The 26,137-nt window shown below is 35.4% G+C and overlaps 1 protein-coding gene across 15 annotated transcripts in view; it reads left to right on the forward strand.

Moving 5' to 3' along the window:
* The window catches only part of NFAT5 (nuclear factor of activated T cells 5), a 118,253-nt gene that overhangs the window by 66,940 nt on the left and 25,176 nt on the right, over window positions 1-26,137 (forward strand). For all 15 annotated transcript variants that reach the window (XM_060650286.2, XM_060650287.2, XM_060650288.2 and 12 more), the window contains 5 exons: window positions 1,119-1,309; window positions 3,444-3,616; window positions 14,428-14,562; window positions 14,682-14,734; window positions 23,382-23,514. In XM_060650286.2, the coding sequence (XP_060506269.1) occupies window positions 1,119-1,309; window positions 3,444-3,616; window positions 14,428-14,562; window positions 14,682-14,734; window positions 23,382-23,514 (685 nt within the window). The remainder of the gene's footprint in view (window positions 1-1,118; window positions 1,310-3,443; window positions 3,617-14,427; window positions 14,563-14,681; window positions 14,735-23,381; window positions 23,515-26,137) is intronic.

Below are 26,137 nucleotides of genomic sequence, written 5' to 3' on the forward strand. Positions count from 1 at the left end.
TTGACCAGACATTTTGATAGGTTGGTTAGTATTTTTAACCCATATTGATCTGACTTTAAGTTATGCTTTGGTTAAGTACTCTCTGGTCAGAAGTATTATTAGATTAATTATCTCTGATAGGGAGTGAATTGACCTTAAAAGTTTATCTATTCATTCATTCAACAAATAAGCACCCCTCTATGTGCCAGACACTGTTCTAGGTACTGCTAGTGGTTTAGGTAGATTGCTTCTTTGTCTATTTATTTCCCTCATGATATCGTTTCACAGAGATATTGCTATACTGGGTTACAAAAGATGTATGAATCTTTTAAAGTACTTTGGTGTACATTGTACAAGTTATTTTGTGATTTTATGCATTCTATATTAGTAGCTTCACTGTTTAACTATAAACCTGAACAAAAATCAGCATTGGAAAGATTTGTTCCCAAATGCTATTTTATTTATTCATTCTTCAACAAATTATAAATTATAATTTATGAAAGCATGTTAGAGACCTGTAAGGATCCATAGATCCTGGTTTGAACTAACACTTTTTCAAACCATAATGTTTTGGCCCAGAATTTCATGAGGTTGTGGATATGTATCTAACCTATGCAAATGAGTTACATTTCCTTATTATTTATATAGCTGTACTTCAAATACTTTTCTATTCAAATAGTTTTAAAAGAGTAAAAATTCAGTATGTGTACACATTTGATGATGATGATGATGATGATGATGCCACTAACATAGTTTAATGAATTTTCCGTTAGTAGTGATGGTAAATTTTGAGTAACCCACATGCTTTGGCAGTCCATAAATTTATAAATACATAAAGGACTGTGTATTCATTTGCATCTGGTTGTACAAATTAATTGTAAATGACAATTTATCATTAAACATATAACATTTTAATCAAAATGTGATTATTACAGGATTAAAACTTATAATTTTCTGCAAAAACTTAGCCAATTCTCCTCTTTATGAAAATATTTTACTTTTGGTTTTCTTGAGGATTTAAATTATTTCTTTAGTGTTATCTAGTTATAAATGTAGAACTTGGTCTTAAATGTTTGATTTGACAATTAGATTATTTGAAATGCTAATTAGTCTTTATGTTCTATGTTATCTCACTCCAGCTGGAGGGCCATAATGAGCCAGTAGTGTTGCAAGTGTTTGTGGGCAATGACTCTGGTCGAGTGAAACCACATGGATTTTATCAGGCCTGCAGGGTAACTGGGCGAAATACAACTCCCTGTAAAGAGGTGGACATTGAAGGCACTACTGTTATAGAAGTTGGCCTTGATCCAAGCAACAACATGACATTGGCGTAAGTACTTAGTAAAAATTTTTTCAGTATACATTACACTTTTGCAGTGGGCAGGAAAAAAATTTTAGTTTCTAATGTAAAAAAAAGAAGATTTTGAGTATTTTATTAAAATGTTTTAAACATTACAAATAAAAACGTAGATGGGGCGCCTGGGTGGCTCAGTCGGTTAAGCGTCCGACTTGGGCTCAGGTCACGATCTCACGGTCCGTGAGTTCGAGCCCCGCGTCGGGCTCTGTGCTGACAGCTCAGAGCCCGCTTCAGATTCTGTGTCTCCCTCTTTCTCTGCCCCTCCCCTGTTCATGCTCTGTCTCTCTCTGTCTCAAAAATAAATAAACATTTAAAAAAAAAAAAAAAACAAAAACAAAAAAAACAAAAAAACGTAGATTAATGCAGAATGGTAATTGGTCAAAATGAGCTCTTTTCCCTTTGCCATAGAATTCCTATGATGAAAGGCAAGGAAATAAAAGCCAGGTGGAATAATGGCTTTTTTGGAAATAATATGGACTAATTTGTTGGGACTAATAAAAGTAACATTAAAAATAAAAACTACAAACCATTTGATTTGTTCTCCTAAATTCTTAGTATTTGCATTAGAAAACTATTTGACAGAGACCTTTCATGGTACCTTGACCCATCCTGATGTGGAAAAGCATGTTGCTGTTCTAAATTCACCTTCTATTTTTGTTTTCCTATATTAAAAAAGAATGTACTGGGAGTATGTTTTTTTTCCTGTCATATGCATTTTCATTGCCTAAAAAATATGAGGTGTTAATAATTTAAATTAAAACATTTTTTTCTTAAGCCTTTTGTCAAGGGATTTTATCCTAAATTTGAAACCATAACAGCAGCAAATATATTGATAAGGGGTAGACTTATGTTGTAATTATTTGTATTGAAATAGCTAATGACATTTCTCTATTTAATTTTCAGTTTCCTTTTGACAGCCATTTTGAGTAATAAGAGGTTAATTGGAAAAGAAAATTTTTGAAAAATAGTAGACCTGATTTTTAACTTTTGAAAATTATAAAAATATATATAGTGGAAGAAAGGAAGGGAATTACTGTTTATAAAAATAGTACTTATTCATTATAAGTGTTTTGTAACCTTGCTTTCACTTACCATCAGCATTTTCCATATAGTAAATATTTTTTGGCATATATTTTAATGGCTATGTAGTGTTCTGTTCTTTTGGGGACAGTTTGCTAGTGTGTTTTTGTTTTTGTTTTTGTTTTAAGTAAAATTCATTCCTTCTATTTTAATATCTGAATTAGCTACAAAAATAAAGAGGCTACATTTATCTATCTATCTATTTATGTATTTCAAGTTTATTTATTTTGAGAGAGCAAGCATGCAAGTGGGGAAGGGGCAGAATTAGAGGGGGGAAGAGGGAATCCCAAGCAGGCTCCATACCACCAGCACAGAGCCTGATGTGTGGCTTGAACTCAAGAACCCAATACCATGACCCGAGCTGAAATCAGATGCTTAACTGACAGCCACCCAGACACCCCCATTTATTTTCTAAAAACAGCGATTGGGATGCCTGGCTGGCTCAGTCAGTAGAATATATGACTCTTAATCTCAGGGTCATGAGTTTGAGCCCCATGTTGAGCATACTTTAAAAATAAATAAATTAAAATTAAAAAATGGCTAGGGTGCCTGGGTGGCTCAGTCAGTTAGGTATAGGGCTCTTGATTTTGCCTGGGATCATGATCTCGTGGTTGTGAGATCAGGCATATGTGGGGCTCTGTGCTGGGCGTGGAGCCTGCTTGGGATTCTCTCCCTCTCTTTCTGCCCCTCCCTTGCTTGCACGGTCTCTTTCTCTCTCAAAAAAAAAAAAAAAAAAAAAAAGGCAAAAGTATCTCTTGTAAGCTATTACTTACGTTCCGATTTTGAAATAGTGATTTTACTTTACTACTTTTTGCATTATTGTAAATGAAAAGTTGTCAAGGTTAAGAATTATGAATATTCAGAATTTACCCTTCTGTATTTTTTGAATTTGGAACGTTATGATTGTATTACATATTCAAAAAATTAATAATTAGCAAATTTTTTAAAAAAGAAACTTATTTGGTTAAGAATATTGTGCTATTTATATAACAGAAAATATTGGTTAATGTATTTTTTTCTGTGTCAGGGTGGACTGCGTAGGGATATTGAAATTGAGGAATGCTGATGTTGAAGCCAGAATAGGAATTGCTGGTTCCAAGAAAAAAAGCACTCGTGCAAGATTGGTTTTTAGAGTTAATATCACAAGGAAAGATGGCTCCACTTTGACACTGCAAACACCCTCCTCTCCGATTTTATGTAGTAAGTAAGAAAATACATATCAAGTTTTTTTTGTTTTGTTTTCTATTAATTTTCAGACATAGCTAAATTTCAGATGTTTTAAAGACTGTAGCTTATAATGGTGCAAAATTTGAAGCATTTTAAAAGTTGTAGTCAGGGCGCCTGGGTGGCGCAGTCGATTAAGCGTCCGACTTCAGCCAGGTCACGATCTCGCGGTCCGTGAGTTCGAGCCCCGCGTCAGGCTCTGGGCTGATGGCTCGGAGCCTGGAGCCTGTTTCCGATTCTGTGTCTCCCTCTCTCTCTGCCCCTCCCCCGTTCATGCTCTGTCTCTCTCTGTCCCAAAATAAATAAAAAACGTTGAAAAAAAAAATTTAAAAGTTGTAGTCAGGTTTCCTAGACTATAGGTGGATAATATCAAGTAAAATTGAGAAGATATGTAGCATTTTGTAGTTCCCTATAATTATCCCATACTACTTTTAAAGGTAATTTGAGGGGACACCTGGCTGGCTCAGGTGCTAGAGCATGTGACTCTTGATCTCAGGGTCGTGAGTTCAAGCCCCATATGGGCTATGGAGCCTACTTAAAATTAAAAAAAAAAAAAAAAAAAAAAAAAAAAAAAATTAAAAAAGTACTTTGAATGGTTTACCTGAATTAAATTCCAAAGCCAAAGGATTCTTCATTGTGTGATAAATTGCTGTGATCTTAAGTCTGTTTGGTATTAGAACATAAGAAACATTAAGGTAAGTAGAACTTTGTAAATATACAGCAGTTGGAGTTCTGATTACAAATTAAAGCATTAAAGTATAGTTTTCAGAAGTGGGAATCATAATTCTTATTTTGCTAATCTTGGCTTAGGAAGTAAATGATGTGTGTTTTAAATTTAATCTTATTGTTGTATGTGCCTCACAGTATATTCTGGTTTCCCTATAATGAGCATTATTACAAGCGGTAAATAGAAAATTTTTTCCCTTATGTATCACTTAAGATTTTCATTGAGTGTAATTTTCTTTAGCATTGCTTCATTATAATTTACACCTGAATTCAGAAGAGCAGAATAGACTGTTCCATTCAATTGAATTTCCTGTTGGGTTGTTTTGGGTATTATGACCTTGCTACCCCTAGGAGAGTTACACAGCCTTTGTAATTGTATTTTTGTTTTGTCAAATTATTCATCCTTTGTAAATCTTATTTTCCCTTTCTTTTAATTCATCTCAAAAATGCTTATAGCCGTACTTTAGCTTAGCAAACACCATAATCTTTTTTAAAGTACTAAAATATCTTTCTGACCTCAAGAGAGCTCAGTTGGATTTCTCTATTTTTTGTTATTATAACAAATTTGTTTTGATACTAGTATTTCTTTAGGCTATTTCTGGGTGATGTGCAACTATAAATAGACTGCTTTTACAGATCATATATTCCATGTCCATTCTATTATATTTAGATAAAGACAAAATAAAGAGTCTATAGATGGTTTATTGAATTCTTAAGCTTTTCTAATTGGGGTGCTCCAATTCTGGATTTGCTATAATTTGTGATATGTTCCAACTTGACTCTTACTAGGATACAGTTCCAGTTTTAGTGGTGTGTATGCATTTATTTTTTTATGTGATGTAATACTTTGAGCATGACCATAGCCATTCTCTGGAGGCCAGAGCCAGAAATGCTAGATAATTCACATCCTACTACTTTAGCAGAGACTGGCAAATGGTTGCCAACTTTATGTAATCATTTGCTCTTTCTTTCATTAGTTTGTTTAGTCACTTCTTCATTTTCTGTTTCATTAAGGTATTGTTAAGATATAAATATATTCAGCTAAAGGTGGTAGAGAATACAAAAGAAATAGAAAACATGATTTTCTGAAATTTCATCTGTAATTATTATCATTTGTTAATTATCAGTATTAAAGATAATAAATGTCCATATTTCAAAAAGTCTCTCTCTCTGGGAGTCGAGGTGGGGGGTGGATATGACAGCCCTTAGAAGCAGCAGCGCACAGTGGAAAGGATATACAGTTATTGATAAAAGTTAACATGCTTTGAACTCTGTATGCCAGGGATTTTGTTTATAAGCATTGTATCATTTACTCTTCTCTGTTACCTTATATGGATTCCACTCTACAGTTGATGAAACTAAGACTTAGAGAGATTAAATAACTTCCTCAAGATCACATAGCTAGTAAATAATAAGACCAAGATTCACAGCCTCTTTTAGCCACTATGCTATATTGTCATTACAATCACTTAAAATTGCAGTGCTGAAACCAAGTTTGAGCACTTTACTGCATCCTAGCCATGGCCTCTGAATGGTTAGGGCAATAGTTACAGAATGAGATTGTGTTAGTGAACTGCTTCCTCTACCTAGGAGATTTATGTTGTGTAATTTAGACTTTATGAATTTAGAAAATAGATTTCAGTTGGGGGATTTTACTTGAATACCTATATGGTCCCTTCCATTTTCTTTTATAGAAGTCATTTATTATGGAGATTTAGGATATATATTTTTATTCCTTTAATTGACTATTTGTTACTTTCCATCTGCTTAGAGAAATTGGATTAGATACAAATGAGCAGTACTTTATTGAAAGAAAGGGATACTAATGATGAGGTCTTGCCATCTGTGACAACATAGATGTACCTACAGGGTATTATGCTAAGTGAAGTAAGTCAGGCAGAGAAAGACAAATACCATGTGATTTCACTTATATGTAGCATCTAAAAAACAAAAGAAATGTGAATAAATAAAAAGAATAAGACTTGTAAATACAGAGAACAAACTGATGGCTGCCAGGGAGCTGGGGGATGGGCAGAATGGATGAAGTGGAGTAGAAGATACAGGCTTCCAGTTATGGAATGAAAGAGAATAAAAGGTACAGAAATACAGTTAATAGTATTAGAATAGCATTGCATGGTAGGTAACATATGATAGCTGAGCTAACATATGATAACAGTAACATGATAGTGAGCATAGCATAAGGTATAAAGTTGTTTAATCACTGTGTTGTACATTTGAAATTATTGTAACATTGTGTGTCAATTATTCTCAAATTTAGTATTTTTTGCAAGAAGAAATAAAAAAATAAAGAGGCAGTAATAGTTGCCATGCTTCTTTTAATTTGCAAATGTTTAGACAATAATTTCCCTATTTATTTCTTATTGTTATTTTCATAGAATTTCATGCAAATAGGATTTTTTCCTTAAAATGTATAGCTAGCTTTAAAATATTTCTAATAGTGATTTCTATGAATATCAATTAGATCTAATCATTTAGGCAAGAGTCTAAGACCCTTACAAAAAAAAAAAAAAAATTACATAAGTAATCTCTATACCCAATGTGGAGCTTGAACTCACAACCCTGAGATCAAGAGTCACATGCTCTTCCAACTGAGCCAGCCAGGCACCTCTAAGCCTCCTGACCTGTACATTCCTAATGGATCAGTGATTTGATTTTTCTAAAAACCTGTCATCTTATGTAATGAATGTCCTTATTCTGTGTTCAGAATGTAACTTTACTTGATCATGAGTTTTCTTTAAATACACTACACAGCAGTCTGTAGGTTGGTCAGTCTTTTTTATTGTTACACTGGTAACAAAATGAAATATTAAAAAAATTTTATTACTTTTTAATTACTGTTGTTTAAATATTAGCATTAGGACACAACAGGTGTCCTACAGGTGAGGGGCACTTGGGTGGTTCAGTTGGTTAAGTGTCCAACTTAGGCTCAGGTTATCTCATGGTTTGTGGGTTCGAGCACCACGTCAAGCTCTCTGTGTCAGCATGGAGTCTGCTTCGGATCCTGTTTCCCTCTCTCTCTGTCCCTCCCCAGCTCACGCTCTCTCCTTCTTTCAAAAATAAATAAATATTAAAAGTTTAAAATGTATGCTTTATGCATGTAGGTAGATGCAGAAGAGAGAGGAAAGAAGACTGGGATAATCATGCCCAAGCCCTGGTTCCAGCTCTTCCGTAGTTCACTCATTTCACCTCTCTAGTGAATATTAATCTAATGGAGTTACCTGTTAATAATAGTGCTACATCATCCCATTTGATCTTAACAATAGTACTGTGTTATTAATAAAATAGAAATGATTAGCTTCACTTTTTGTATAATAGGAGAGGGATGAAACTGTTCAGGTTAGGAAATGAACAAAGAAATAGGAGATAATCTGATTTTTTTGTTGTTCATTGTTTTGAGCTGGTGTCTACTGCAGAATATAGGAAAGATTTTATTTTTATCAATTTTAACATAATAGCAGATATACTTCTTAAATTGTATAGCTTATAATTAAGGTATTGACATATAGGCACTTAATTATCTTAAATTTATGTACAATCAGTCTTATGCTTTCTGTCCCATAGAAGATGGTTTCTTTTTTTTCTTTTATAATAGTTCACTGAGATATAATTTGCACACCTTGCATTTGAGACTTTTAATGTGTACAATTTTTTATCATATTCAAAGTTGTACAACCATCACCATTATCTAATTTTAGAACATTTTTATTGCTACCTCAAAAAGAAACCCTGGGGTGCTGGGGTGGCTCAGTCAGTTAAGTGTCTGACTTCAGCTCAGGTCATGATCTCACAGTTCGTGAGTTCAAGCCCCATGTCGGGCTCTGGGCTGACAGCTCAGAGCCTGGAGCCTGTTTCAGATTCTGTGTCTCCCTCTCGCTGTGCCCCTCCCCAGCTTGTGCTCTATCTCTCGGTCTCACTCTCAAAAATAAATAATCATTAAAAAAAGAAAGAAAGAAAGAAATCCTGTAACTCTTAGCAGTCACTCTCTATTCTATTACCCCAGACCCTGGTAACCACTGTTCTATTTTCTGTCTCTATGGATTTGCCTATTCTGTACATTTCATGTAAATGGGATCATACACTGTGTGGTCTTTTTATCTGGCTTCTTTCACTTAGCATAATGTTTTCAAGATCCACTGATACTGTAGCATATATCAGGCACTTTGGCTAAATGGTATTCCATTGTTTGGATATACCACAATTTGTTTATCCATTCATCCACTCATGGACATTTGGGTTGTTTCCAACTTTTGGTTGTGAATAATGCTACTATGAAGATATGTGTACAGGTTTTGTGTGGGCATATGGTTTCAGTTCTCTTGAGTATAGACTTTGGAATAGAATTGCTGGATCATATGGTGGACAGTTTTCTTGTTTAAAATTTCTTTGAAATTCATTTATGACTAATAGAAGACAAGTTTTTTAAAAAGTAAAAAACCATTTCTCTGTACTTCTACTCCCTGTTTTAACACCAGTTTTCTGAAAATATTGAAGGGAACTGAATTCTTTGTTTTAATTTTATCATCATTTTACCTCTGTTTTTCAATAATTTTATTTGACTTATTTTTGAAAACAAAATATGATTTACTACCAAAATATTTGTATTAATTGGATTGGTCAGCAAATTTTGGCAGGCAATAAAATTGTTCAGATGGGCTTTTTTTTTTTTTTTTTTTTTTAACACTTGTGCTTATTGGGGCTACAATTTACTTCATAGAAACAGTACTGTATTCTAACAGAATACTGCCTGATTGACATTCTGTCATCATTTATTCAATATAAATGCATTGTGCCTCAATCTTGGCTATTTGTTAGTCTTCTGTGGTACATTTAGGATTAAAAAAAAAAAAAAGCCGCTTAGTTAGAATCTCCGAAGTTGGATCTTAGCAATGTTTTGAGAAGACTTCATAGCTAATTTTTTTTTAAGCTGATTTATTTTGAGAGAAAGAGAGCATGGGGGGCAGGGTGCAGAGAGAGAGAGAGAGAGAGAGAGAGAGAGAGAGAGAGAATCCCAAGCAGGCTCTGCACTGCCTGCTCAAACCCACGAACTGTGAGATCATAAGCCAAGCTGAAATCAAGAGTCAGATGCTTAACCAACTGAGCCACCTGGGTGCCCCAAAACTTCATAGCTAATTTAAGGGATAGTTACAACATGCCCAACTCTGGAAATAAAGACATGATAGCTTAAGGAGCTTACTCTAACAAGCTAGAGGAAAAAACAGACAAGTCAATGTCCTATTATAAAATGATATAAAGACTATAGCAGGGGTGCTTGGGTGGCTCATTCAGTTAAGCATCCAACTCTTGATTTCGGCTCAGGTAATGATCTCTTAGTGGGGAGATCTAGCCTGCTTGAGATTCTCTGTCTCCTTCTGCCCCTTCTCCTGTGCACGCATGTGCTCTCTCTCTGTTTAAAAAAAAAAAGAAAAAAAAAGCAACAATAGATGCATCAGTAGGGTACAATGGAAACATTAGGAAAGAAGAACATCTTGTTTGGAGATGGTAATATTTGTGCAGTATCTAGAAGGACAAATAGAAGTAAGCCGGGGCAGGACAGGGTTTAGATGAAAATTATCCTCGTCAGAAGGAACAGTGAATATAAATCTACTCCATGAAAGTGTATGCTTCTTTTAGGGGAATTAAAAAGAGTTTGATATGATTGGAATAAAAAGATACTATGAAGAAGTAGTAAGATTTGAAGCTAGTAGACCTAGGCAAGATCTCTTTTGTAAAGATTTGTGTGTTGAGCTAAAGAATTTGAATTTTAACCTGACCACCTTAGGAAGCCTGAGGCTTGCACTTCGGCTTTGGAGTGGGTTATGAGGGAAGAGGAAAAGTAAACATATAGGTAATACACAGTGAAACAAAGGACCCAAAAAATCTTTTTATTTAAAAAATTAAAAATAAGAATGTTGATTATGGGTTTTTGGTTTATGTTTATTTCCATGAATATAACCTTTTTGGCAGGTTTGAGCAATTGGAGTAGAAAGAGAGGTGAAGAGGAAATAGGTTAGTATGAAGGGTTAGAATTGGAATGGGAGGTAGAAGGAAACAGGAAAATAAGAGGGAGGTAAAAAAGAAAGAGGGGCCAAAGGTGATAGAGGTGGAAGGGAGGAGAGGAAACAGACACTTCATCTTCCATCTAGAAACACTCAGTGGAAAGAAGGGCTATTGCCAGAATTCATGTGCTTTGTGACGTTGAAAAAGAAGTCCTACTTCTATTTGTTAGTTTAACAATGACCATTGGATCCATTGTCGGTTTTTGTTTGTTTGTTTTTAAGGGAATGGAAGAATTCTCCCCTTTTATAGTCTTGGTGTATTTCTATTTCTCCAGACAATACAGGCATACATTTTTTATTTGATGATACTAGATCAATCTAAGAGTATCAGCTTGCATACTTTTTTAGTATCCACCCCAAATACTAATTTTTTAAATACAGCAAAATAAGAAGAAATAGCTTTCTTTGCTATAATGTATATTGGATTTTATCTTACTATGATTATTGTACTAAATCTGACTGAATTTAACAAGTTTCTACCTCTCTTGTTTCTGTGTATCCCACAACTTTAGGAAAAGGATAATATCATTGAGTAAAGTTTCCAACTCTTCAGAGACATTATCAAAAAGCTTTACTAATTCTTTTGGCACTTTGAAATACTTGCTTTGTTATTTTTCAGTATTCAGATATTCATTTTTTTTACCTTTATTTATTTATTTATTTATTTTAATGTTTATTCATTTTTTGAGAGAGAGAGAGAGAGAGAGAGAGAGTGAGTGTGAGCGGGGTAGGGGCAGGGAGAGAGAGAGACAGAGAATCCAAAGCAGGCTCCAGGCTCTGAGCTATCAGCACAGAGCCCAGTGTGGGGCCCGAACTCACAAACTATGAGATCATGACCTGAGCTGAAGTCGGATGCTTAACCAACTGAGCCACCCAGGTGCCCTTTTTCAGCTTTATATTTGAGGCTACTATTTGAAAAGCATCTAGAAGCACATTGTTTTTATAATATCAAAAAAGTGGCTGCTTTTTTTGTGTTATAATTTTTTAAGCAGTGTGATCACTTTGAAGAACTGGTTTACTAATTACTTAAAGATAAAAATAAAATAGTTAATGCTTAAATAATACTGACTTTACTTCTGTTTAATATAATGTCTGGGCTGTTGGGTAACCATTAAACTTTTTAATAGAAAAGACCTTTTAAGGTCAAAAGTTAAATTATCTTGAACAGTAACAGACTAGTTCTTTGTATAATGTAAATACAAGTTTGTAGAAGATATATACACATTGTACCTTCAGAGAAGTCTCATTTGGCCATCTTATGACCTTAATACATAAGAGGAAAAAATGAGATAGGAAAAAAAAAGTTTTGATAAGCATCACTGAAATGGAATTTCCACATAGTATTTGAAAATGGGGTGAAAGGTTATAGACTTTCCATTCATTTTGTTAATACAGTGTGTTCATATAATTTTGCACCTCTTGTTTTCTACTCAAAGTAATATTTAGTATTTTTTTAATGTCCTTTCAAAACAAGTATCTAGTTCCAGTGTTACTCTAAAAAGCTATAAATTAAGGGCACCTGAGTGACTCAGTTAGTTAAGCATCTGACTTTGGCTCAGGTCATGATCTCATGGTTTGTGGGTTTGAGCTCCACATTGGGCTCTGTGCTGACGGCTCATAGCCTGGAGCCTGCTTCGGATTCTGTGTCTCCCTCTCTGCCCTTCCCTTGCTTGTGCTCTCTCTCTTTCTCAAAAATGTATAAACATTAAAAAGCTATAAATTAGTTAATTCTTCATTTAAAGGGGGTATACGATTGCCAGCACGTGACCAATAACCATTTCCATTGTCCTCACGCATTAACCCTGTGTGTTCTAACCAATGTATATGGATATACATTCACAATTTCTTTTAAACTCTTAGACATTCCTGAAAATGTCATTTGCCATTTAAATATTTTAAAAGGCTAGGATACTTACTAGCTTGTATCAATAAGTGAGGCTAAATGATGTTGCAGTAACAAACTCAGTGGCGTTCAACAGTAGTCCTACTTCTCCCTCACTTTGTGATAAATACTGACTGTGGTTTGGAAGTGGATCCATTTTCTTCATTGTTGGATCCAGGCTGAAGAAGCTGCCCTTATCTGGAACTTTGCCATTTTTGTAGTAGAAGAAAAAAGGAAATGGTGGAACCATGTGAGGTTCTTATAAAGGTTTTCCTTGGAACTGGCACATTATTTCAGGTCACATTTCATTATACAGACAAGGCACATGGCCAGTCCTGATGGGAGTGGAGCAAGAATTACAGCCTTTCCACGAGGAAGGACCTAGGGAAAGAGGAACAGTGAATATTTTGACATTAAATATTTCCCATATTGTATTCTTATAAGGATAAAATTAACTATTTAAATATAGAAGTGTCTAAGAAAAAAGCTTTTCCTAAAGTTTAGTGGAATATCTTATTAATTTAGAAGGTGGTGAGTTGTATAAGCCATATTTAAGTTTACCTTCGCAGTGCATATGTTGTGAGGGTTTACTAAAATGCCACATAGTATATAATCTGTGTCCAAGGGCTTAACCTCCTGGGGAGCAGTTCTTTTGAGTACTTAAAAGGTATTTATTTGCATACACTAGCATCCCAGAAAACCAGTAGAAAACCAGTCCTTAGGTATCAGTAAGGAAGAATGTTTCTGGAGTCTAACATAAGGGGGAAACTGGATACTATATTCACTTCTTGGATATTTATTTATAGTATATATTGAATATTAATTTTGTTCATTTAACTTTAATCCATTATTTCCCAGATTTACTTGACCTTGAAACCTGTTTTGCTAAGCAATACCTATAAAATTCTCACAGAAATCCTGGCATGAGGAAGTTGTTAGACTAATTATAATTAATTCGTTATATCTGGCCCCTCTCAGTACTTTCCAACTTATTTGTGTTATATTTTAAAAAAATTTTTTAATGTTTACTTATTTTTTTAAAACATTTTTTAATGTTATTTTTGACAGACAGGGAGAGAGTGCATGAGTGAGGCAGGGGCAAAGAGAGAGGGAGACACAGAATCCAAAGCAGGCTCCAGGCTCTGAGCTGTCAGCACAGAGCCCGATGTGAGGCTCGAACTCAGGAACAGTGAGATCATGACCTGAGCTTAAAGTCAGGCGCTTAACTGATTGAGTCTCCCAGGAGCCCCTGTTTACTTATTTTTGGGAGAGAGAGACAGAGCACAAGTGAGGGAGAAGGAGAGAGAGAGAGAGCGAGACACAAAATCTGAATCAGGCTCCAGGCTCTGAGCTGTCAGCATGGAGCCCCATGTGGGCCTCGAACCCATGAAGGGTGACATCATGACCTGAGCTGAAGTCAGCCGCTTAACCGGCTGAGCCACCCAAGGCACCCCTCAACTTCTTTGTTAATTTTAGCAGTGGTTAGTTAGTTAAATTTAAAAATTTAAAAACAAGTGCATTTTATTTCTTAAGCTCAGGTTATCCTAATTCAGGGACATCCCCTGGTAGAAAAAACTATTCTAAATTGGATTCAGTCTGTTTTTAGGTGTTCTTCTGGTATGAAGCCTCTTGAGTCCTGGGTGTAGATACTTAAAGAAACCGTCAGTACCACTCAGAGGCACACATTGCCTCAGAAATATTGTACTATAATGGCAAAGCATAGCTGACATTTTTGAGGTTAGGGTTGTGGGACAAGGTTGTTTTTAAGTAGAATTTTTAAAAAATATTAAGACAAAAAAATGCCTGAGCTCACATTTTAAAACTTTATTATTCACATAATGAGAAAACAAAGATGACATGTAATAAAACCTAATCTTAGACATTAATCCATCCCTACAAAATCTTTTAAGAGTTATTAAAAATTAATAGGGCTTTTCTGGGGTTTTTTTCTCTGTTAGGGTGAAAGTTAAGTTGCACAGTCCAGGAAGTCAAACTCAGGGGTCAACAAAGAGAACTTCTTTAGAACTGGATAATTGAGTTGATTTTAGAAAAGAAATAAGTGTTGGTGGTTCTTTTTATGGAACGCTTATGTGTACCCACAGCTCAGCCAGCAGGAGTGCCAGAAATCTTAAAGAAAAGCTTGCATAGCTGTTCAGTGAAAGGAGAGGAAGAAGTATTTTTAATCGGCAAGAACTTTCTGAAAGGAACTAAAGTTATTTTCCAAGAAAATATTTCTGGTAAGTAGGCATAGTACTGGTACTGAGATTGTTGCATGTTATACTTTGTTATAAAGGTATAGTTACAAAGTAAAAAAAGTTTCAAAATTTTAGTAAATTACTGTTTTTATTTCAATCAGATGAAAACTCTTGGAAGTCAGAAGCTGAAATTGACATGGAATTATTTCATCAGGTATAATTTAAGCCTTTCTATAGTTTGTTTTTATTTTGTTTTGTTTTTAGTTTGTTTACTCTCTGAGAAATTCAGTTTTGTTCTGAAATTTTCCTGAATCAACAGATTAAATTTCTTCTTTATGTGGGTTTCATATAAATCATTTCATTTTCTTTCTTGAGTTTCTTTAATTGAAGTAGAATTATTCCACAGTTCTCTATTTTTAAAAATTAGGAGCATTGGTAAATTATCATTTTTAATAAATGAGACATTTCTTTTATAAGATTTGTTTGCTCTGAGGATTTGGATTATCCTAACCTACTATTTGGTTAAATCAAAGGGAAACTTATTTGTTGAGTACCTGAAGTGTTTTGTTTGTCAGTTACTTTTTTTACAGAGGTACTGTTTGTTATACTTCTGTTAAAGAGTCTGTATTTGTAGGACCTCATCATGTGTATTATTCTCAAAATGACAAGGAAAAAGAGCTTAAAAACAAGGATAAAAAAACTGACTTAAGAATTAGGATGTATAACAAATGGTATCAAACTTAAAGAAATTGGTACTAGCAGAGAAGAGAAGGATAAATTTATGAACCAATCAGATAGAAGACATATGCAGAAGAGTAGCACATACAGGTGTATATCACAGGGAGAGAACAGCAAAGCAGAAACAAACTAATGTGTAAAATACCTAAAGCCTAAAATTTACCATTAAATACTAATTGGAGTCAAAGCACATGAAAGCAAGCAGAGAGCTGAAAGAGGCAAAAATTAGAGATGAACCATTTTATCAAAAATGTTTATAATTTCTTTTTAGTTTTTAAATTTATTTCTTTCTATTTTTTAAAAAGTAAAATTTAAAATGTATATCTGTTATAACATATTGCCATATTCAAAGCTAAGGGCACAATATTCCCTAAGGCTGCCCTCACTTCAGATACCAGCCACAAGTTCAGTAGTCTCCTGACCACTCTCGTTTTTTTAACAAATGGCTTCAAATTTAGGGGTTCCCACTCCCCACTCAGATTTGCTAGAATAACTCACAGAAATCAGGATGCACTATATTTAATTTCAGTTTTATTACAGCAAAAGGACACAAATCAGAACCAGCCAAAGGGAAATATTCGTAGAGCTTGGTATGGGAAGGTCCCAAAGACAAAGCTTTTGTTGCCCTCAGGGAAACCTTACTTACACTCTCAGCACATCCATGTGTGACAATATGCAGAGTATTATCAATTAGGAGGTTTACCCAAGCCATTGGTGTCCACAGTTTTTGTTTGGGCTCAATCACATACTGCCCATGCAGCAAATCTTGAGCTTCCAGTTCCACCAGAGTTTGGAACTGAGATGACATATTCCAAAGTCCCCTTCATAAATCACATTGTTCTGTACTGACTGTTCAATAGTCAGAGCCCCCAGTCAGAGATAACTTCTATCCGACGGGAAATTCTAGGGTCTTCAAGAGCACCAAAAACTAGACCTTAGTCTTAGTAAAGTATATGGTATCATATAAAGTGGGGGTTTTCGTATACCTAGACAAATGCTTTGTAGAAAGTTTTCCTCTAGTTTATGCTACCACATGCTGTCAAAAAGAGATAGTAGGACTTAACAGTCATTCCTTTGTCGCATATACCATCGGGCAATCTTTTTTTTTTTTTAATGTTATTGAATGTTAAGTTTATTTATAAACTTCTAAATAATAAATGCTAACTTGTTAAAATTTATTAAAATAATGTTTTGTTTTGTTTTGTTTTGTTTTGTTTTTTGAGAGAAAGAGAGATCCTGAGTGGGAGAGGGACAGAAAGAGTGGAGACAGAGGATCTGAAACAGGCTCCATGCTGACATCAGAGAGCCTGATGCAGAGCTCAAACTCATGAATCGTGAGATCATGACCTGAGCAGAAGTTAGCCTCTTAACTGACTGATCCACCCAGGCACCCCTGGGCAATCTCTGTCTTTTTTTTTTTTTTTTTTTTTTTTAAGGATGTCATGGCTTTTATTTATTTATTTTATTTTTCATTTCTTTCTTTCTTTCTTTCTTTCTTTCTTTTTTTTTTATTTAACTTTATTTTTTATTTTGTAAAATTTACATCCAAATTGGTTAGTATATAGTGAAGCAATGATTTCAATAGATTCCTTAATTCCCCTTACCCATTTAGCCCATCACCCCTCCCATAACCCCTCCAGCAACCCTCAGTTTGTTCTCCATATTTATGAGTCTGTTTTGTTTTGTCCCCCTCCCTGTTTTTATATTATTTTTGTTTCCCTTCCCTTATGTTCATCTGTTTTGTTTCTTAAAGTCCTCATATGAGTGAAATCATATGATTTTTGTCTTTTCTCTGACTAATTTCACTTAGCATAATACCCTCCAGTTCCATCCACAGAGTTGCAAATGGCAAGATTTCATTCTTTTCGATTGCCGAGTAATACTCCACTGTATATATGTATACCACATTTTCTTTATACATTCATCCATCGGTGGACATTTGGGCTCTTTCCATACTTTGGCTATTGTTGATAGTGCTGCTATAAACCTGGGGGTGCATGTGTCCCTTCAAAACAGCACACCTGTATCCCTTGGATAAATGCCTAGTAGTGCAATTGCTGGGTCGTAGGGTAGTTCTATTTTTAGTTTTTTGAGGAACCTCCGTACTGTTTTCCAGAGTGGCTGCACCAGCTTGCATTCCCACCAACAATGCAAAAGAGATCCTCTTTCTCCGCATCCTTGCCAACATCTGTGGTTGCCTGAGTTGTTAATGTTAGCCATTCTGACAGATGTGAGGCAGTATCTCATTGTGGTTTTGCTTTGTATTTCCCTGATGACGAGTGATGTTGAGCATTTTTTCATGTGTCGGTTGGCCATCTGGATGTCTTCTTTGGAGAAGTGTCTATTCATGTCTTTTGCCCCTTTCTTCACTGGATTATTTGTTTTTTGGGTGTTGAGTTTGATAAGTTCTTTGTAGATTTTGGATACTAACCCTTTATCTGATATGTCATTTGCAAATATCTTCTCACATTGTGTCGGTTGGCTTTCAGTTTTGCTGATATTTATTTTAATGTTTTTATTTATTTTTGAGAGAGAGAGAGAAAGAGAGGGAGACACAGAATCTGAAGCAAGCTCCAGGCCCTGAGCTGTCAGCACAGAGCCCGACACTGGGCTCGAACTCACAAACCATGAGATCATGACCTGAGCCAAAGTTGGACACTTAACTGACTGAGCCACCCAGGCGCCCCTGGGCAATCTCTGTCGTAACTGCAGTTCTAGCACTTGCTTTGTCATTAACCATCTATGTTACTTAAATAAGAGAAAAAAACACTTTTGTGCCCCAGTTTTCTAGTCTATAAAATTTTACTAGATGGGGGCACCTGGGTGGCTTTGTTGTTAAATATCTGACTTCAGCTCGGGTCATGAACTCAGTTCGAGGCCCACATTGGGTAAGCTCAGGCCCCACTTCAGGTAAACATGAGCCCTGCTTCAGGTGAGCCCTGCTTCTCTCTCTCTCTCTCTCTCTCTCTTTGCCCCTCACTCACTTGCACCCCCTCTGTCTCAAAACAATTTTTTTTACTAGATTATTTGAGGTTCCTTCTAACATTTTATGATTTCTTATACAACTTATTAGATCAGACCATTCCCACTCTCCGTGAACCAACAGTGGCTTCCTCTTGAGGACTTCTAGAAGTTAGGGGCAATGTAATATGACTCTTCTGTGTTCCTCATAATATTAAGCACTTAACAGATACTCATGAAAAACTTGTTAGTTTATTTTATTTACTTCGAAGAAAAAGAGGACTCTAGGGTCTGTGGTTCCTTTTTCTTCCTGAGGGCACTTCAAACCCTGATTTCAACCAGGTTTTTGCACACCTATAGTTTTGGTCCTGACTGAAGGTTTATTTATCCATGCAGTACTTCTGTGTGTGCCATAAACATGTTTTGGGTTTTGATGAGTTGGTTAGATTAATGTAAACTCCCTTGCTAGTAATATGCCTGTTTGTTTGTTTCTTTCCTTCTCTTTCTTTCTTTCTTTCTTTCTTTCTTTTTCTTTTCTTCCTCCCTCCCTTCCTTTCTTTCTATCTATCTATCTGTCTGTCTATCACCTTATCCTGTGATGCAGCTTTTTGGATAAGAAAATTAGTTCTGGAGACGGAGAAACTCACCCTATAAATTACACAAAATATTAATAAGATGTCCCCAAACAAATTATAGTCTTAACTTGCTGTCTCATATAGAACTAAATATTAAGAAGTCTTTGTTCCTCCTCCTCCTCATCCTTGTCCTCCCTCTTCCTCCTCCTCCTCCTCCTCCTCTTCTTTGTTTACCTCCCCCTCTCCCCCTTCCTTTCTTCTCCATTCTTTCCTTTATCCTTTTTTCCTTCCTTCCTTCTTTACCTTTGAGGCATGGGGTAGCTAATATTCTTAAAACACTTTTTTGCAGGGTAGTTAATGCCAGCTACCATAGATTAAAGAAGAGTAATCATAAAAATAAGACATGGTGGAATGAAAAGGAATTAATGTCCTTATTTGGTGGCTATATCTAGAGGTCCTGGGGTTTTTGCAAGCAAGTATGTATAACAAACTAAAACATAATATGATTTTTCATTAATTCTGTGGTTCTCTTCATTTTTAAGTTTATCTTTTTCAGAGAACTTTCTTTTTTTTTTTTTCTTTTTTTTCTTAAGGGACTCTCTGGGAAGTGTTTTAGAATGGGATCACAGTGGAGATATAAAGAATTGATCCAACAGATTATATTAAAATTTAAAAAAATTAACATTTAGGAGTGCTTGGCTGACTCAGTCAGTGGTGCATGTGACTCTTGATCTAGGGATTGTGGTTTTGAGCCCCACATGTAGAAATTACTTAAAAAAAATAAAATCTATTTAAAATATTAAACATTTAGAGGGAAGGATACTCAAACAGCAACAGAAAAGAAATTGTGGTCCATACATAAATATCAGGCCTCTACAGAAAAGCTAAAAGGACCTCTACAATATTAAAAATTGATGAAAAGATAGTATAGTAGAAAAGACCACTTAAATGTAACCTTGCTGGGGTGCCTGGGTTGCTCAGTTGGTTAAGCATCTGACTCTTGGTTTAGCTCAGGTCATGATCTTGCAGTTTGTGAGTTTAAGCCCTGTGTAGGGCGCTGCACTAAGAGTGCAGAGCCTTCTTGGGATTCTCTCTCTGCCCCTACTGTGCGTTCTCATGCTCTTTCTCAAAATAAAAAAATAAACTTTAAAAATATTTTAAAAATAAAGGTAATTATAATGACTATTCATTTGCAATCCCCAAATTAACTCCTCAGATATTAAACTTTTTTATTATTTAAAAATTCAGATTAATGAAATCTGGGAAAACAGTTCTTTGTTTAATATTTGGCTCTTCTATTCAAAGCCATAATAGGTATGCAGGGTCATTTTATTTATTACCATTTTAACAATTCCAGATGAATTCTGTAGGAATTGCCCATTAAATATATATAAAAGATATATATCTTAAAAATCAATCTGTAATAGATCTCATACATATATATAGATATACATGTAGTCTTTTTTTTCTCTCTATATGTGCATTTACATATAGTGTTAAAGATAAGTTTGTTTTGAAAGAAAGCAAGAGAGTTTCACAGCTTGAAATGTGGAAGTGATTCAAAAAGGGAACTAGAGGCGGGGGCCGCCTGGATGGCTCAGTCAGTTAAGCATCTGACTCTTGGTTTTGGCTTGGATCACATCTCATGGGTCATGAGTTTGAGCCCCACGTCAGGCTCCACGCTGACACTGCGAAGCCTGCCTGGGATTCTCTCTTTCTCCCTCTCTCTCTGTGCCCCTTCTCTGCTTGCACTCTCTCTATCCTGCTCTCTCTTAAGATAAATAAACTTTAAAATAATAATAATAATAATAAAGGGAACTAGAGCCTGGGTGGCTCAATCGGTTAAGCATTGGACTCTCGATTTGGGCTCAGGTCATGATCCTAGGGTTTGTGGGATCGAGCCCCATAGCAGTTTCTGTGTTGCCAGCATAGAGCCTGCTTGGGATTCTGTCTCTCTCTCTCTCTCTCTCTCTCTCTCTCTGCCATTTGTCACCTCGTGTGTACTTTTTCTCTCTCTTGCTCTCTCTCAAAATAAGTAAACATTAAGAATAAATAAACATTAAAAGTAAATAAAAGTTTGCGAGAGAGAGGAGGAGGAGAATCCCAAGCAGGATTCTTAACCCAGGCACCTCTAAAGAAGCAAACTTTCTGTCACTATTCATAATTTACTTATTTTTTATTTCGAATCACTTGTAGAATTTCTAGATTCAGATTGAGGCAGTATGAAGGATTAGTATCGAAATAGGTTCATTTGGGGGCGCCTGGGTGGCTCAGTCGGTTAAGTGTCTGACTGCGGCTCAGGTCATGATCTCGTGGTTTGTGAGTTCGAGCCCCGCATCGGGCTCTGTGCTGACAGCTCAGAGCCTGGAGCCTGCTTCGGATTCTGTGTCTCCTTCTCTCTCTGCCCCTCCCATGCTCATGCTCTGTCTCTCTCTGTCTCTTAATAGTAAATAAACGTTTAAAAAAAATTTTTTTTTTAAATAGGTTCATTTGTGTTTGTTTTTAATTTTTTTTTTTACATTTATTTCTTGAGAGACAGAGCACAAGCAGGGGAGGGGCAGAGAGAGAACGAGACACAGAATCTAAAGCAATCTCCAGGCTCTGAGCTGTCAGCACAGAGCCCGATGTGGGGCTCAAACTCAGAAACCATGACATCATGACTTGAGCCGAAGTTAGACACTTAACTGACTGAGCCACCCAGGTGCCCCAGTTCATTTGGTTTTTTAAAGATTCCGTTTTTTAAAAAAATTTTTAATGTTTGTTTTTGAGAGAGATAGAGCACAAGTGGGAGAGGGGCAGAGAGAGAGGGAGACACAGAATCCAAAGCAGGGTCCAGACTCTGAGCTGTCAGCACAGTGTCTGATGCAGGGCCCAAACTCATGAACCGTGAGATCATGATCTGAACCAAAGTCAGACACTTAACCAACTGAGCCACCCAAGCCCTCTGGTTTTTTAAAGATTTCAAATTAAGTTTAAGTATGCTCTCCAAAGCAAGTGTAATAAAAGTTTTTAAATACAAACGAGGAGGACACCTCACAAGAACATCTATTCAACCATTTCTTTAACTGTAGGTAGTTTGTGACGTAGTTACAGTATTTAAACAAAAGAGTAAAATTAAGAGTCGATGGAATTTTAAAACTGTTTCTTAGAAATTGGATCATTGCAGGTACATGTCTTGATGACCTCATGTGCACTGAATCTGTGCTCTCAGATTTTTGTCCCTCAATATCTGTGGACATACACACATGTATACATGTTTTTTTCACCTGGCTTAAAAATGTGTTTTTGTTTTGTTTTGTTTTGTTTTGTTTTTGAGATGGGTAACTGGGCTTAAGAAGCCTAACTGCCATAAATCAGAAGCTGTTTTGACTATTTCACAGTGTCTTAAGATAGCTTAGAAACAAAGTAAGTGCTCAGAAATTGAAACCTTGACCTTGATCCCACTTGTCATTTGATCTATTCAACTGAATCAACCAACTATAGTCTAGCTAAATAACAAATGTCATCAAACTCACATCACCTTCAGTTGTCAGTATTGGCCTCCTGCATATCACATCCTAGTAGAAAAACATAATCATTACCCCTTAATATTCCTTCCCAGTTCTGTAATGTACTAGGGAAGAAGGGCATAAGTCAGATACGGTTCATGGTTATCTTCCAAGAAGATGCAGTCCCCTTGAGTGAGTGCTGGTGAAGCATTTATGAACTTTTTTCTTATAAGGATGCTTCTGCCACTATTCTGACAAAAAATAACTTTGATTTGCTCTATTTGACTTTAAATGAAAATTAACATGGTTAGGAAGTAGTGTAAATTGCATTGTAAAGTACATTTCACAATTAATGTTGTCCAAAACATATGATAACGAACATTGTGCTTGGTGAACATATTTTTCCCTTAAAATTATATTCATTCTTTTATTCAACAAATATATTTGCATGTATTTTGTATAAGATACTTAACAGTGGATATAGAATGAAAAAGAAAACATCCTAGGTTCTTATGGAGCTTACATTCTTGTGATTGGAGAGAGACAAAAAACAAGCAAATAACTACAGTAATTTCAAGTGGTGCTAAATGCTATTTTAGAAATAAACAAGATTATGTGACCAGGTTGGGAGGGGTGCTACTTTAGATAGGATGGTCATAGAAGACTTCTCTGTGGAGGTAACATTTGAATAAGACCTGACAATGGATAAGGAACTAGACATTTAAAGAGGTGAAGGAAGAATATTCCAGTGGGAGAGACCAGCAAGTTGTAAAGCCTCTGAGGTAAAAAAATGAATTTAGTATGTTAAAAGAATGGACTAAGAAGGTCAGTGTAGCCAGAGTGTAACAAGCTGGGGGAGAATGGAAAAGAGATACAGTTGACAGGAAAAGCACCTTGGAAGCCACTGTAAAACATTAAAGGCAATTTTAAGATTAATGTCCCGATGCCTGTGAATCTGAGCTTTAAAATACATTTTTTCCCTAGTCAGACTCTTTACACTTTGCTGCTAAAAGGAAATCTACTTAATTATAATTTTTATTTCAAAATTTTAATTTAAATATTGCTTCTTTTTGACTCTTGTTATTTCCTTTAAATTTAGAATCATCTTATTGTGAAGGTTCCCCCATATCATGACCAACATATAACTTTGCCAGTATCCGTGGGAATATATGTAGTGACCAATGCTGGAAGATCTCATGATGTTCAGCCATTCACTTACACTCCAGACCCAGGTATGTCAAAATAAAGAATTCTGATCTAAAACCAATAATTAATTTCTAGTTCTTTGGAAGCAATTGAAGTCCAGCCAAGCAAAATGAAAAAGTTGTATGCTAAGATGAGTTGATACTAAGGGCATTATTTCCTAAGAAGATAGCCACCAAATACTGCTTTTGCTCTTACATCTAGGGTGTCATTTTGCCTTGTGCTGTCCTGGTTAAAGAAAAGCTAGGAATGCTCTCAAGTCCTACTCTTCAAAATTATATCATACAAATTACTCCTTAGTAATAAGTGCCATTCATTAAGGACCTTTTATGTGCAGAAAGGTCAAAGTGACAACTTTGGGTAACTGCTAATAGTTTAGTCTCAGTCTGGCTTATAGGATGTATTTCGGGAGAAGTGAGAGATAGGCTTGGATTGATAAATGATAAAATCACGAATAGAGTTATATGCCTGTAACATTTTCTAATTTGTGTAGTCAAAAATATCAAAGACTGCTGGTTAATAAGTATTTTAAATATAATTTTAAGAACTTAGGTAAAATAGTTGCTTTAGAAACTAGAGCAATAAAAGCAATTGAAATCCTAAAAGGTTAGAAGATCTCTGGGTAAGAAGTGTCTTAAGAATTTTTTTTAATGGTTATTTAGTTTTGAGAGAGAGAGCAGGGGAGGAGCAGAAGGAGAGGGGGACACAGGATCAGAAGCGGGTCTGCACTGACAGCAGACCAGTGTGCTGTGAACTATGAGATCTCATGAACTGTGAGATCATGACCTGAGCCAAAGTTGGACTCTTAACCAACTGAGCCACTCACATGCCCCTCTTAGGAATTTTTTGCCTACATTGATTTAGTTGCCTGAAGAAGAGAAGCCTTTTCCTAGCAAAAGTAGGGAGAACAGTTTGGAAAATTTAATTTGCTAATTAAAATTCTTCACATGTTCCATTGACCTAGGCTTGATTTCTGCCATGTTTACCATTGCTTCAGTTCGTTCCAGTCTCAGGCATACGTCAGAATTAGCAGTTCTTCCATATTTAAAAGTTGTTTATGTTATTCCCAAATACTTCAGGATTCAGTGAGGTACAAAGTGAATAAAGGTGGTGGGGAAAGAAAGCCCTGGCAAGAAAAAGTAATGGAAACAGTAGCTAGGGCAGAGTTGTAACTAGTCTTGATAATACTTTCTCTCACTTAATGTGTCTCCCTTTTAAAAAATATGTCTAGATTTCACAGCATTGCTTATTATGCACCAGTCTGCTACAAAAGTATGCCACAGTATATATAACATTAATGAAGTTAATAGTTGTGTTAGAATAAAAGATCAGCAGTAAAATTTTCAGACAGAAAAAGGCAATGTTTAGAAATAATATATTGGTTTCAACAAAAACAGGAAAGAGAAGATACTCAGACCACATATTTAATTGTTCTCTTTCTAGAAAGGTCTCAAAAATCCAAGAAAGTTTTATTTAAAAATAATGGTAGTTAACACATTTTACTAAATGCTAATTACTAAATAGTGGCATTTAATATTTTATGTGAAGAGGAGCTTACCCATGCAGCAAAAGCTGGCATAATTGGTACAGAAGAACGTTCTTCCTAATGAACTTCTGTGTCATTTGTGTGGGAAGGGAAGAAAGAAGTGTATGTATGTGGTCAGGGTAGCCTGAAAGATGTTGCAGTCCTGAGGTTTTGTTGTCATTTGTTTGTTTTTATTGATTACTGGTGAAGAACATCAGGACTTTAAAGTGCTTAGAGTCAGCACTAAGAATCTTAATTTCTTAGTGATAAATGCTGATTACTAGAAATTTCCCAGGGCACCTGGGTGGCTTAGTGGATTAAGCATCCACTCTTGATTTTGGCTCAGGTCATGATCTCACGGTTCAGGAATTCAAGCCCCGCATCAGGCTCTGTGCTGACAGCACAGAGGCTGCTTAGGATTCTTGCTCTCTCCCTCTTTCTGCCCCTCCCCTGTTGACATCCTCTCTCTCTCTCTCTCAAAAATAAATAAACTTAAAAAAAAGAAAGAAATTTCCCTTTGATAGATTGCCAGATAAAACAGCTTTTAAGTCCTCTGCTTTATAGCCTATACTAATTGACTATCTTTGGCCACATTTAGGCAATCATTAACATATGTTTATTCTTTTAAGTTTTTCTCTTCATATTTTGTATTCTGTAGATAGCATTCACTCTCAGAAACTCTTAATTGAATAAATAAGTAGTATGCAAACTTTGTAATAAGATGTAATGCTTCAGTTTCTGCCTTTATGATATAGCTAATCAAAGAATCTTCCCATAATTTCACTTTTTTGTATTTTATAAAATGTGATAATCTTTTCAGGTTTATGTGAGAGAGAATATGATTTCAGGAAAGCTTGGTTATAGAAAATTTGCACTATCTCATTTTGATCATCCAGTTGCTGTTGTGATTCATCTAAGGACTGTGGTTAAATATTTGAACATTCAATGGTATATAATTATAAGAAGAAAAACTAGGCCTACCCTAATATTCACAAGTCAGAGTAGAAATGGCGACTATTATACTATTTGTCTAAATATTTAAAAGTTATAAATAAACTGGCTAATTAAATATATCCTATTCTCCTAATTTGACCAAGATATTTTCATATCAACCTGGAAGGCCAGAT

This window comes from Panthera onca, chromosome E2, assembly GCF_046562875.1.
Source record: "Panthera onca isolate mPanOnc1 chromosome E2, mPanOnc1 haplotype 2, whole genome shotgun sequence".
NCBI lineage: Eukaryota > Metazoa > Chordata > Mammalia > Carnivora > Felidae > Panthera > Panthera onca.